We start from the raw sequence: 13,687 nt of genomic DNA, 5'->3' as shown, positions 1-13,687 counted from the left end.
TCTTGCTTCAGGAAGAATTATGGTAGTCGTCGAAAAGAAGTCGAGGAATATTACACCTGTCAATGGGTATATGTGCATGTATTTTGTGTACAAAAATATGGTTAGGCTATCTAATCTTTTCGAGTAAATGAAAAGAACTGGAAAATATATATGATATTCAAATTAATTTTATCCCAAAGAGCATTCTATGCCCAAAATTAATACTACATTGTTCGAAGACTTATGTCAGGAAGATGCACAGGGGGAAGAGGTCTTCAACAACAGCTGCTACCTTCCTACAAAGCGTTTCTATGTTATAGTATTTTCTTCGCGTTTCGCTCCGTCCCTTAATTTCTCTGAAATAGAATTACCTCCGTCCTCCTTGAAGAGATTCCTGTGAATGTTCTCTGAATATATGATATTCGCAAGCTGAAGGTGTATTTCCTTCTCTTAGCTACATACTCATAATGTTAAAGGTTTCCTTATGGTATAAAGTAAACAATACCATTCCAAGCAGGCAATTTAGCGTTTAGAAAACTAATTTGCTATATCAGGTGCATTTGAATGAACGTGAAAAAAGAAACTTCTTAGTAGTATCAGCACTTTTAGGAGTCTTAGAGTAAAACGTTTTATATAAGTGCACATAGCGGAATTCACAAAAGGGGTCAAACTCCAAACTCCAAACTGTCCTCAAACTCCAGCTAGTATGCTTTTGGAACAATAATTCTCAGTTTATTCGTTTTCAGACTTTTTACATATGTTTTCATATTGCTAGGGATAGCCCCTTCCCTTTCTCATGTCGATAAACATATCTAGTAGAACCTGCCCAAACATTCATTGTTCTCGGTGAAGGATTGATAGGACCCTACTAAGCCAGTCTCTTGAGGTCCTCATTTTACGTTCTTTAAGTTATAGGGTCAAAACTTTACTGACTCTAAACTTTGCACAGCACAAGGATTGTCCCAAAATAAGGGTCAATACGAAAATGACAATGTGATTCTTAGCTATTGAACGCCGAATGATTTTTTTGTAAACCAAAAAGTAATTTTTTATGCAGTTTTCTTAATTAGAAACACACGTATATGTTTTACTACCTCCAAGACAAATCTCAATAATAAAATAGAAGAATAAACTAAGCAAACACAAAATAAACTGCTACTTGCATGCACAAATTTAGCGATGTTTTGTCCGTGTATTTATTCAATAAGGACCAGTAAAAAAAGAACTCATTTTTGATAATTCAATTTACGTATTGAGGTGTGAACGTACAGAAAGCAATGCTACTCGGAGCAATAGAATTTAATCTTGATTTTTGTTTTGTTCCCTTCCCTCTGGTATTTAAAACTTTCTAGGGCCGTTTTCTTTTGGGCTCCTGTCAATTTTGTTTTGTCCTTGGTCTGCAATATTTGCTTTCTACTTTTTTTTCTTTTTTTTAGAGAGCCAGAGAAGCCAGTTTGGACGAATAATGAATGTAGAGATCAGCCTGAATCGTTAAACTCAACAATGACAGAGCTTAAAGATTCAGGAATAAGTGAGGTCAACATACCAATCAACTCCTGCAACTCTACCAGAAGTCAGTATGATAACATTGAATCTAATTGCAGAACTGAAAGCGAGGCCAGTAGTACACGTAGTTATAATGCCAAAGTAGGATCAAAACAAGACAAAGCAATTCACAGAATTAAAAAAGGCAGTAATACTAAGAATACTACTGGTAAAAACGTTGATTGCGGGTGGAATTATCGTCAAGTTTACCGAGTGGAAGACATTAACGGTTCTTCAAAGCACTCAAATCGATCCCCCAATGTAGGTCGAGATAAGAGAAATCATATGTTGTCCCCTAAGAATCTAAAACCATTGACAGAAAGAAGTGACGATACAGGAACATTATCATCTACATCAAGACCACACAGTAATTCAGACCAGCGTAGTAAAAAGAGCCTGATGCAAAATACCACAGAAACATGTGAAAACCCTAAAAATATGATACTCGAAAAAACTGGCTATTGTTTAGGAGAGGCTGATGGTGTCCATGAAGGTTTGAACATTTCTCAAGCTACGGATGTAAGTATTGATAAAAGTTCTTCAATAGCTAACTGTGAAGGAACAAAGAGTGCAGATATACACAGGGTACCTGAATGCAAATCGAGGCCACTTTCTTTGCACAAGAGAAAAGAGTGCCAAAACGGAATAGAAAAAATCCCAGGGAAGGCACTTTTTCTTGCAAACGTGGCTCAGGAAAAGTTTCAAGCGAATTAAAAAAGACGGTTGAGGAAGAAAGGAAGATCGTTTTCATTCCTAATAGACAAGGTTCCTCAAAAATTGAACTACATGAAGAAAAACCAAGGTTAAATAAGGACACAGATGGAGGTACAGATACCCAGGGTTTGCAGAAATTAGAGAAGTCTATTGTATCTGAAAATTCAGTAAAACTGCCATCTTCACTTAACATAACTGACTGGGGGAACAGACGAAGCACTTCCCCTCAGGAAGACAAATTATCAGACAACTTTAGCTCAAGGAGAAACTCAGCAAAATTAAACAGGTTGACAAAAGAAGAAACAAATATGATTAAGAATCCAAATAGACCAGATTTTTCTGAGAATGAATTAAATAAAGAAAAGTCAATATTGAATCAAAAACGGTTTGGGAATCAAAATATGGAAACAACTACCGCTGAAAATAATGAGAAGGAAACATTGAATCTATCCACTCTACAATTTAGAGAAAAATGGACAAAATCGCCAAACTTTGTTACAAGTAGCCCTGTTGATTGTGAATTTTGCTTAGAAGAGAACATTGTAGATGAACATGAGGCTATTGACGAAGAAATAGGGCCAATTCTATCTGCAAGCCCTTGCGTTTCAGCAGATATCAAAGAAAAATTAAGAGGTGCTCAAGAAAAAAGTTCAAATAAAGAAGAAACTCTTATTAATTATCATGACAATTCTGCTACTCACAAACAATGCTATAGTGAAAGTTCGATGAAATTACATTTCAGGGAAAATGGAGAAAAGATTCAAAGTCCTGAGAACGAAAAAGAAACAGCTCCTTCATTAAACAGCGAAATTCAAAATGATAACCACTTAGGCGAAATAAGTGGAGTGATTATAGGACCAAAGGTAGATCAGAATACTGAAAGCGACATTACAAAAATAGAAATTCCAATAACAGCTGCGCACCAAAGGGGCCAACAAACTAAAAACGGTGAAGAAGCTGAGTATACAGTAAACTTTGAAGAAGAAATACCAAAGGGAAACGTGGGCAATTACAATCAAAACCAAAATGCACAGCGAGCTTACGTTAAAGAGACTAAAAATTCTGTAATTGAAGAAGCAGCAGGAAAAACATATGTGGCGACTGTAAATCCAAAGTGCAAAGAGGGGTTTCATATGAAAAAGAAATCACCTCATAAACAAAATTTAACGACTGTATATAATAAGGAAAAACATAGCAAAATTCCAAAGCCACAACAGAAAAAAAGCAGGGACAGAAGTCAACCAACTCTAAGTCCAATTCACAGATACAGTGATGAACGTTCACGCCTAGCTGAGAGGACATTACCAAGTTTTGATAGAACGAATGCAATTATGACTCCCGTCGAAAACCGATACCACAACTGCAGCAGAAAGCCACCGCTTCCTGTTTCTGTAACTCTTGCCAACCAAATTGCTCTAAGAAGGTAATATAGCTGATTTCGATTTTTATTTAGCTACATTATATTCTTTTTAGATTTGTTTCCGACTGTAATTAGCCGCATCAGATTTGTATTTAGGTACATCAGAAAAAATTAGATTCGACTTTTTCTCGGCCCTCCAAGACACAAAATTATACAATCTTTGGTCATGATGTGTTAAATGTATATTTTTTGTGTTGGTTGCGACACAGCCCACGCGCTGCGTGATCAATTTAATAATAATTCCACCTTTCTGGTGGAATTATATACTTTTTCCAAGGGTATCTGTCTCCTTTGATTTAATGCAACAGGATAGTGTCTCATACTTTAGATCAATTCTTGTTATGTTCATCTTTTTTTTCTTATAAGTTCAAATGATTTGGTTTTATGATATTTAGTTTAAGTTGAATTTACTGATGTTCGCTGGGGTTTTGCAAAGTCATAAGAAGTGTATCAAATGGGCTATAAGAATGAATCAATACAGTTTCTTAGCTGTATGAAACCCATGTTAACTATGTGAACTTCTTTCGTGGTTGCTTTCCAAAAATTTTCAAAGGAGAGGCAACCCTTTCAAATTTCAATTCAAAAATCAAGTTCAATTCGAGTCCAAATCCAGTACTTTAAACATTACAAATCCAGTACATTTTTTATTTAAACATGATTTTGTCGTTAATTAAGAAATCACCTTCTAACTGCACCCATTTTTTTATTGCTTTGATGAAACACAATTTTAAATGATATTAAATGAACATTTCGAATACTCGATAAAAATAACCAGTTATTTTAAACTTTAACAGACATTTGTATAATCATATGAAATGTATTACATATAATTTTCAAGTGACATTCTGATTACAACATATTTTCCTTCATTGTTTTGTTAACATAGATTTAAATGATAAAAGCAAATAAATATTCGACACGATTTACATTGATATAATATCAAGTTTGTTATAAATATGTATAGATTAATGTCAAATAAATCTTCCAAGAGCCAATTTCTGATAAATATGCAAGAGAAAACAGATTTGAATAAATTTATTAACCTTGGAATACAAAAAAAAACCATCACACTAAAAATATCAGTCAATTACGCTACAGACAGGTGTGTGAAGCCTGGAATATAGGTCAATGATGGTGATTGCGGATGTCCCCCTCTAACCTTGGAGGTTTATTAGTATTTTTGGCCTTAGATTATTTATGTTTTGGAATTTGTTCCAATCTTCCATGAAACACGGGAAATGTGCTAATGATTATCTAATGTTCAACACATTCCACTTCTTGTGTGACCTTTTTCTCCATCTTAGAATTTTTTCATATATTGTTCTGCCCTAAGGGAGTACCACAATTTGTAGTCAATTTAAATTTAATTTACAATTTAAATTTACAGGTATCATACAGAACGCCGCATTTTTCAGCAGCTTTTGGATTTAAAGCAAATGCAAATGCGTTCTCATCGAGCGAATGAAGCTGTTTTGGTGAAAAGACTTCTGGATGGCTTTAACAAAGTCATGCCAGAGTTTGGGCTTCGAAGATACAATGGACAATACCTTTTTAAGCCATTAGAAAAATTTCTTTTTGGTCAGTATTACTCTTTTTAAAATAAAAACCGGGTGCTCGAAGAAAAAAAATATAGACTATTATCTGGGGCACATTTGTCAGGGAGAGGGAGTAGACTATAATAGACCATTATCTGACATCTTGTCCCAGGATTCCTTTTTTTTGGGGGGGAGGCTGACAAAAGGCATATGTTGGCACAATGTATATATATGTTTTTTTTTGGGGGGGGAGGGGTTTTTTAGACCAGGGTATCTTTTTAATAGTAAAAAATGATCGGAAGGTGAATGCCCCCCCCCCCCCACACGCACACACACTCGTCATTTCCAAACACTTCCGAACAAAATGTTGATACAGCCATTTTTTTCAACGTTGTTGAAAGGTCCATAAACTATGTCTGAGGATGACACCACTCCACCGCCCCCCCGTCCAACCGTCAGTGCAAGTGTTGTAAGCCATGCCCTTGGGGCATGAAAGGCTTTTATAGAAAGCGTTGTTGTAGAAACTTCAAAAAGGGTTCATTTGATTGGAAATTGAGAGGACTAGTGCCTTTTTCATTAGTCGAAAGTGATCGAAGGGCAAATACCCCCCGCACCTATCATTTCCCAAAAAACTTCCAAACGGAATTTTGAGATAGCCATTTTGTTCAATGTAGTTGAAAGGTCTGGAAATTATGTCTTTGAGATTGACAACCACTCTCCGAGCGCTCAGGGCAAAGGTCGTAGGTTATGCCCTCGGGACAAATAAGGATTTTTTATAGAGAGCGTGGTCATATAAACTTCAGAGGGGGCTCATTGGATTGACAGTCAGAAGCTCTAGTCCATTTTTTAAGGGTCAAAGAGATTGGAGGGCACCCCCACCCCCACGTGCACACACGTGGCGTATTGTCCCTAAATGCATCTAATACAAATTTTGATATAGTCATTTTACTCAAAATAGTCCAAATATCACATAACAATGCTTTTGGGGTTGAAATAAAACCCCCAGAGCCTGGAGGCAAGGGTTGTAAGTTTTTCCCCAGGGGTATTAACATTTTTATGGAAAGGATGGTTGTATAAACTTTAGAGGAGGTTCATTCATTTGAAAACTGGAAGTTCTAGTTCCCTTTTAAGATTCAAAAGTAATGGAGGGTATTTAGCCCCCTCCCACCTGACTACCCATCTTCTTTGAATGAATCTGATTAAAATTGTGAGATAGGAATTTTCCTCAAAATAGTCCAAAGAACATATTACAGTGCCTCTAGGGCAGTGGCGGATCCGGGTGGGAGACTTGGGGGGCGCGCATCCCCTGACGTAGTGGTGGATTTTTGGTTGAGTCCGCTTGATCTGGTTTGGACTGGGACAAAAGTTGTTTTTTGTAATTGGTTTTTAATACTTCAATTTTTAATAAGTTTTTAATTATTAAGACTGTTTCTTTTTGTAAACAAGTTTGAAACAAGATTTAGTTACTTTGTGCGGTCTCTGTTAGATTTTACTAATGACGCATACTGCCAAAAAGTATTTAATTATATTTAGGTTTATCAGAGGAATCTGTCCCTTTAACCACAAAAGCCAAATGGGAGGCGAAATTCTTTATTTCGTAATAACAAGGAGGGAAAATTTTAAATCTTAATTTCTATAGGCTGTCGAAATGATATTTCAGGATTGTGGTGTCACAACAGGGCAGAAAATAAAAATATTTAACCCTTTTTACTGTCAAAAATTTGTCTTCGGGTCTTGCTATAGCACTGAGGTAAAGAAATTGATATCATTATTTTTTTGGCCTTCTGTTTTGGTTTTTTGGGTTTGCTTTTATTGCGAAGCAGGGTGGTTTTTACAGCATTGTTGTTTTTTAGGGGATTTGTGCAATCGAAAGTAAATTTATGAGAAATGCAAAAATTATTAATTTAAATTTTTTATTTTGGTGATTAAATGTTGGTCACTTTACTGCCTATTTTCATTTAATTAAAGCTCTACATTATATGACAAATCACCTCTGTTCATCCTAAAACATTAAAATAAAGGCTATAATCTTCAAACTTTAATAAAGTTTCGCATAAGTATACACTTTAAACTAAGTATATGAGGCAAAATAATCCTTCATATGTTGGAACAATCATTTAAGAAGAATATATTTTCGAAAAATTGTTTATAAAAGAAGGCAAATAATTATCTGTTTATTTTTTTTTTTTTTTATTGTTTAGCTGGTATAGATGGGTCTTTGAATTCTCAATTGGAATCAGTGCAATGGCAATGATTTTTTTCAAACATTTAAAAATCAAAAAAGATAAAAGGCGGAAATTCACACAACTTGAGTTAACTGCGGCAACAGAATGCAATTACAATATTACTTCAGAATTTCTCAACTTCTCAATACCGACCAGTCACAGAATATAGTTATGTTTTTGTATAGGGGTTGACTATATTTGTCCATAAAATTGTCTAAACTGCTATATATACCGCTAAGGATTCTTATACTTATTGTGATACAGGCCATGCAGTCATATTTCCACAATTTGTTGTTTACAATTCAAAATTTTTACAGGATAATTTTCTTACTTAATGCTAAATCTGAGTCAAATTTCAAATTTTTATTTTTGTGCTCAACAGACATATCGAGATTTAAACGTTTGAATTGAATATCTGAAAATATCAATATAAAAAATATTAATTATAAATCTCCACAGCTTGAAACCCTGATAATTTAAATCCCCAATGTTTACCTATCAAATACAAAGATAACAAACACATAATTATTTGTTTTTTAAGGAGCATTTCTACTCATATACTTAGTTTAAAGCACTAACCAACATGCATATTTAGATTTCCTATTTTTCTGGCGATTTTTTCTTTATTCGAATATTTTAGGATGAATAGAAGAGGAAATACTAACGAAGAGCTCTAAACTGACAGGACTACCGATTATAAACGTTCACCAAAATATTGAGGTTGATATCGACCGTGTAATAAATGGATAGAGTGGGAGAGGAAATAGAGAAATAGACTTTTTTTTTATTAGATTCTGAATTCCGTAATTTAAGCGAAATAATTGAACTTTAAAAAGCGGAAAGATACGCTACGTTGCTATGAAAAGCAAAATTTTGATTAGTAAATTTTTGAGATTTGGTTTAAGTTGACACTGTTTATTAAAACACTATTTTTAAAAAGAAACAGCGATTAGGTAATGATTTTTGCCTATACTTGAAAACCTTCGTTTTAAATGTCTTCTATGCATTTCTATCTCTTCGTTCTGCTTTTCTTGTTACACCCCTAAGAGAACTACTATTTAATGTTGAATATATCTTTTACGAATATACGTGTTGTGTTTTTATGCTCATTTCCCACTCTTGATTACTATCATAGTTACTAAGCGATTCCACAAAGTTAGGCGAGATACTAAGTGGCTTGACCTAAACAAATTGTCACAAAGAGTGTATGACCCCAAAAGACGGTTCATGACCTTTTTTTTACATTAAAACGCTCAACTAACTCGCTATAGTGGTCAGAAGTGCAAAGACAAAAAATTATGCAGAAAATATTAAATATCAAAATATCGATTATATGTTTATAGACATTTTTGTTACGTTTGTGCGAGTTGGACAATTTTAAGTTTTTTAGGGGGGAGAGGGTAAAACCCGGTAACCTCCTGGTACGGCCTTGGTGTTAGCAATAGTGTAACAGTAGGTAATAACAACATTAGAATAGTTCAAACTTCAAGAACTTTCTTTCTAGACCAGTTACGTTTGCTACAAACAAAACAGGGGCACCAAATATTAGAAAACTGCCCAATCGAAACAAATACCGGTGTTTGCTCACACTCAACACACAAGAGCCATCATGCGGCTCATGCTTACGCAGGATTGCCATGTTCTGTTTTCTGTAAGTAAACTGGTATTCAGTTTCAATCTTCTTCATCTGACTTTCCTTCTTGACTTGAGATGTAATTCAATTCCTTTTTTATGGGAAGGGGGGCATTAAACAGGTTTAATATTATTAGTATATTGTAACTTTGTCTAACCCTACTATAATTTTTATATTTTGAAGATCGATTTTGTTTCTTACTTTCCCATGTTGTATCCTGAGAAATAGAGTCTGCCCAGAAAAGCACACAGGACGGTGTATCTTAACCCCTTCTGCCTCAAAATCCCATTTTTGTGTACTTACGTATAATTTACCTGTATTTTGCTGTTTTGGAGAAATTACACTCTTCTCACAACTTGCCTTTCTGTGTACGACCTTAAATCTACTATTTTTTCTATTTAAATTTAATTAAATTAAAATATATTATTGTCAAAAAATGTCCTTCAAGGAACATGTTTCTCAAATTAAGTTTATTGATCTTCTATATATTTCTTACATTAAGATTGTTGATCTTGTATCTAAGTCTTGTCAAAATTAGGAGCCCAAAACAGATTTTTGTTTTTTTCAAAAATGTTCTTCGGAATAAATTATGCGCATTCCGTCAGATTTTTATATATCGCGTCGAATATTTTATGTTAGCTTTTTCTTCTTTACCCGTGCCTTTGAAACTTTATCATTCAAAAGTCCTATTAATGCTTTTCAAAATTCTTAACTTCGAAAGATTTTGTTTGAAACCTGTTCCCCCCCCCCTTTTTTTTACTTGAGTAATAACTCTACTTTTCCTTGATTCACCACTTTTCTTCTCATTACTCAAATTTGAAAATGTCCTATAATCTGTATGAGACATTTTTATACTTAATAATAAAACAAAACAAAATATTTTAAATATAAAAGCTTTTTCTAGGTCTAGGTATTGAATATATTGCTAGATTATAAGGTATGTTAACGTGTTTTGAGGATATTTATGGGAAGAATATTTAAAAATATGCCTAGTTAAGCGGGTCATTTCTATCTCTCATCATCTTTGTCTTTCCATTTTTCTTTCTTTTCCTGCTTTTTATTTTTTCCCTCTTTTAAATATTTTCTGCTTTGATGCTAGTGTTTTCATTAATGACGTGGAACGTTTACGTTTACAGGAAACGTATACACGTTTACTTTTATCGGAATTTTTTTCTTATCTACTTTACGGGCACATTTTTTTTCCTCGTCTAGAATTATTTATTAATTCATAGGTGATTAAAAATCCGTTATATCTTTTCAGGTCGAAGTAACAATAGTAGCCGAGCTTCAGTATTACCTGCCATTAGATAATTGTCTTTATACTTTACGGAGTTTATCCTTCTTTTTCTTTCTGTCAAAAGCAATATGTAAATATATATGTATATGAAATGATATTAAATTATATGTTTCACTTAAAACCTCGTAGAGACCATGCGTCCCAATTTATCTTTATAAGGTTTTGAAGTGATAGTAAATCAGTTCAACTGGTATTTTCTGTGAGAATCCAAACGGCAGAACTTACAAATCTAAACTTGGCTTTGTATTCTAACTGATATTGCAAGTGGGGGATTAAAAGACAGCATCCATGTCAATAGAGTTCGTATAATTAATGCATTGTTTCTTCTTTTTCTTATGTAAGAAATTAATTTTTTTTTCTGTATCCAGAGGAGGGTTACACTGAAGATTGTCTATGCCTATAATTCCCTTTGCAAATTTAATTTGTAGAAGTTTTATTCCGAGTTTTGTTGGGAAATTTTTTTGAAAAAAATGGAAAAAAATGATTGGGCAAAATTTTAAATCACGAAAAATCAAAAAACAAATACAAACGGGACCTGTATTTTTCCATGTGTGAAATCAACCTATTTTGGTTATATTATCACTCGTTTTTCCACTGTTAGGATTAAAAATATTACCAACTTTCGCATGGAATGTTTTAGTTGCATTTGTTTGTTTTTAGTTGCATAGGTAGGGAAGTCCAAGAAATAATTGAGACAAAAAAAAAAGTATGAAAACCTGTCGTGGAAAAACTTAATAACTTGAAAGAACTAGTAATAATTCTTTTACAACTGAAAATTTTGATTGTTCCTCAGAATAAAAAAAAGATTGACAAATATATTTTGGAGGGGGTTTAGTTGCATCTACATGGAAAATACGAGCCCTGGCGATTGCATACGTAAACTAGTTAAAGATGTGAGTTAGAGATATGTGTTAAGATCTACCAATATGGTTAAGGGAAAAAACACTTCAGAGAAATTTATCAGAGAGCAAAAAAACGTACCGACTATAAGCCTCCTCTGTTCAAAAATATATAGAGTATATACAGAAAATTATTTGGGTAAATGTTTCTTATCAGACTATAACTAGTTTTTTCCTTTTAAGGGATCCTATTAAATCCGTAAGGCACCTATTTCCAGGTTATTTTATCTTTATTGTTGTTGTTGGTGTAGTTGAATGGAGCTTCCAGAATTTCTTCTCTATGCTCCAAGATCCTTTTTCTGTCTCTTCATCAACCTAGAAAAAAAAAAAAAATTCTGGATGAGTTTTACATAGACCCACTATCTTCACAATCATGCTTCGTCGTACTGATTAATCTACTACACACAAACTAAAAATTAGTCTAATACCCTGTCAAAAATCATAAAATATCAACTATTCCAATTATAAATACAAGATTTATAATAGTCGAAAATTCAGACAAAACCTAGACAAAACCTAAAATAGTACAAGTAACAAAATCATTGCACTTCTTACATAAAGAGTCCTACCGTCCTTAGGAAATCCCTTATTTTAGTGGCATCAATAATTACCAAAAAATAAATGAAAAAAAACAGCAATCAATAAACTTTCATCATATATATAACAAAAAAATAAAACCAAATTTGAAATGTAATTGAATTCAACAGACTGACAACTTGCTTTCATTAACAAACATATATAAAAATAAGTGGTAAATTCAATACCAACAAAAATAAAAAATAAAACTTAAATATATACCCCCCAGAAAATAATATTGAGTCACCTCTTCGATACTGACGCAGTCTTCTTCTGAGATTCAACAGAAACCATCATAGCCAGGCCAGTTCAAAACCCCCTGTAGCATTGTTGCTCTGGTGGAAAATTTGTGCTTGGAAATATGTTTTCCTAAACATAAACGCGTAGAAATAAATACCCAATGTGTTGTCATAGGTTTGACTTCTTTTTTTTACTGTTTTTATTTTTTTGAAAGATCACAGATATCAACGTTTGCATTATATTATCTGTGTCGAAATTTGTGGATAAATCTTGAATAGAAGCAACTTCGATTTCAACGTCCAAAAAGAATATTTACAGGTGGATTTAAGCTTTTTAATTTGTACCTTTGGGAATATTTTGTATACTATATGTGTCAATCTGACTCTTCAATTCAGTCAAAGAAGTTATTTGTTTCATCAATAGAACCTCTTTTACAGGTCTTATTAATCAGGAGGTACGGTGAATATTAATATTCTTATCGTAAAGGTGAAATAAGATCTAAATCTAGCACTGGCTAAAGGAAACGGGAGCTGGGCATCTTTTGCAAAGGACCCTATCCTAATATAATCTTTTCTAGTTTTAAGAAAGAGACATGACTACAACAACAATCAACACCAGCAGCAAGGACAGCTTATGATTTGATAATGAAAAAGCATGGGGCCTGATTTAAATATAAAATAGTGGCAGTTGAAAAATACAAAATTTTCCTTGGTGCCTTTTTGACACCATAAGACTTTTATCTTTGACCTAACTTGAAATACTAAAGCCACGGAACTACAACAGCAACCTATAACAAAGCAAGTGCAACTTCTGATTTCTTGACGTTAATAAAAAAAGAATACAGCCTAATTTAAATGCAAAATTGAAAAAATAATCTGAAGTTGAAAAGGGCAGAAAAACACCCTTGGTGTCCTTTTGACACCTTAAAAGTTGTATTTTTGACCTGAAGCCGAATTACTAATAATTTAAATATACAAAGAACTAAAAATATGACAGACAGATACGATCGTAAACATAATCTGCCTTTAGGTTTGCTTAATTTGGCTATTCCTTGAAGTACTGTGTATTTAACAAAAAAATGTAAAATGGTCTGTGATTAGTCAATTCAAAATTATCAGCCAATCCAAACCAATCCCCCGGAAAATCCCCGTGGAAGATTACCCCAAACGCAAAAGTGAGCAGCCACAAAGAAAGTAGAATATAGCTGTCTTAAATTTCGATCAGATGTCTGATCGATAAATTTTGATCAGATTTTTGATTGATTAAGTATCCTCTGAATTTTCTATGAGCATAAAGGGGATGCTGGAGATGAGGAAGGGTCAGCCCTCCCCCCTATAAGGAATAAATTCTGCTACTTTCGGGATTTAAAGATACTTTTTACTCTCTTAAAATCAGCATAGACCAGAAAAGGAACTAATTCTGTATTTACTTGAAGGTTCAATGAGAGCTAGAATAATTTGGCATTAAAATGCAATCTATGAGGCATCTTCCCCCATAAAAATTTTATATTTCATTCTTTCCTAAAAAACTTAATACCTTACCAATGGGCAACTTGACCTTTGGACTATTTTGAACCAAATGGGTTACTTGTTAATTATTCTGACCATACTCAAGAGTTCTCACC

General features: G+C 33.5%; 1 protein-coding gene across 1 annotated transcript; it reads left to right on the top strand.

Moving 5' to 3' along the window:
- The first annotated feature begins 1,424 nt into the window (after positions 1-1,424).
- On the top strand, positions 1,425-10,425 carry LOC136028609 (uncharacterized). Its single transcript, XM_065706437.1, has 4 exons — positions 1,425-3,661; positions 5,046-5,236; positions 8,923-9,069; positions 10,313-10,425. The coding sequence occupies exons 1-4, from the start codon at positions 2,118-2,120 to the stop codon at positions 10,360-10,362; spliced, it is 1,932 nt and encodes a 643-aa protein (XP_065562509.1). The 5' UTR covers positions 1,425-2,117; the 3' UTR covers positions 10,363-10,425.
- The last annotated feature ends 3,262 nt before the right edge of the window (positions 10,426-13,687 follow it).

Source organism: Artemia franciscana, chromosome 7, assembly GCF_032884065.1.
Source record: "Artemia franciscana chromosome 7, ASM3288406v1, whole genome shotgun sequence".
Lineage (NCBI taxonomy): Eukaryota > Metazoa > Arthropoda > Branchiopoda > Anostraca > Artemiidae > Artemia > Artemia franciscana.
This window is presented reverse-complemented; position numbering and strand designations above follow the sequence as displayed.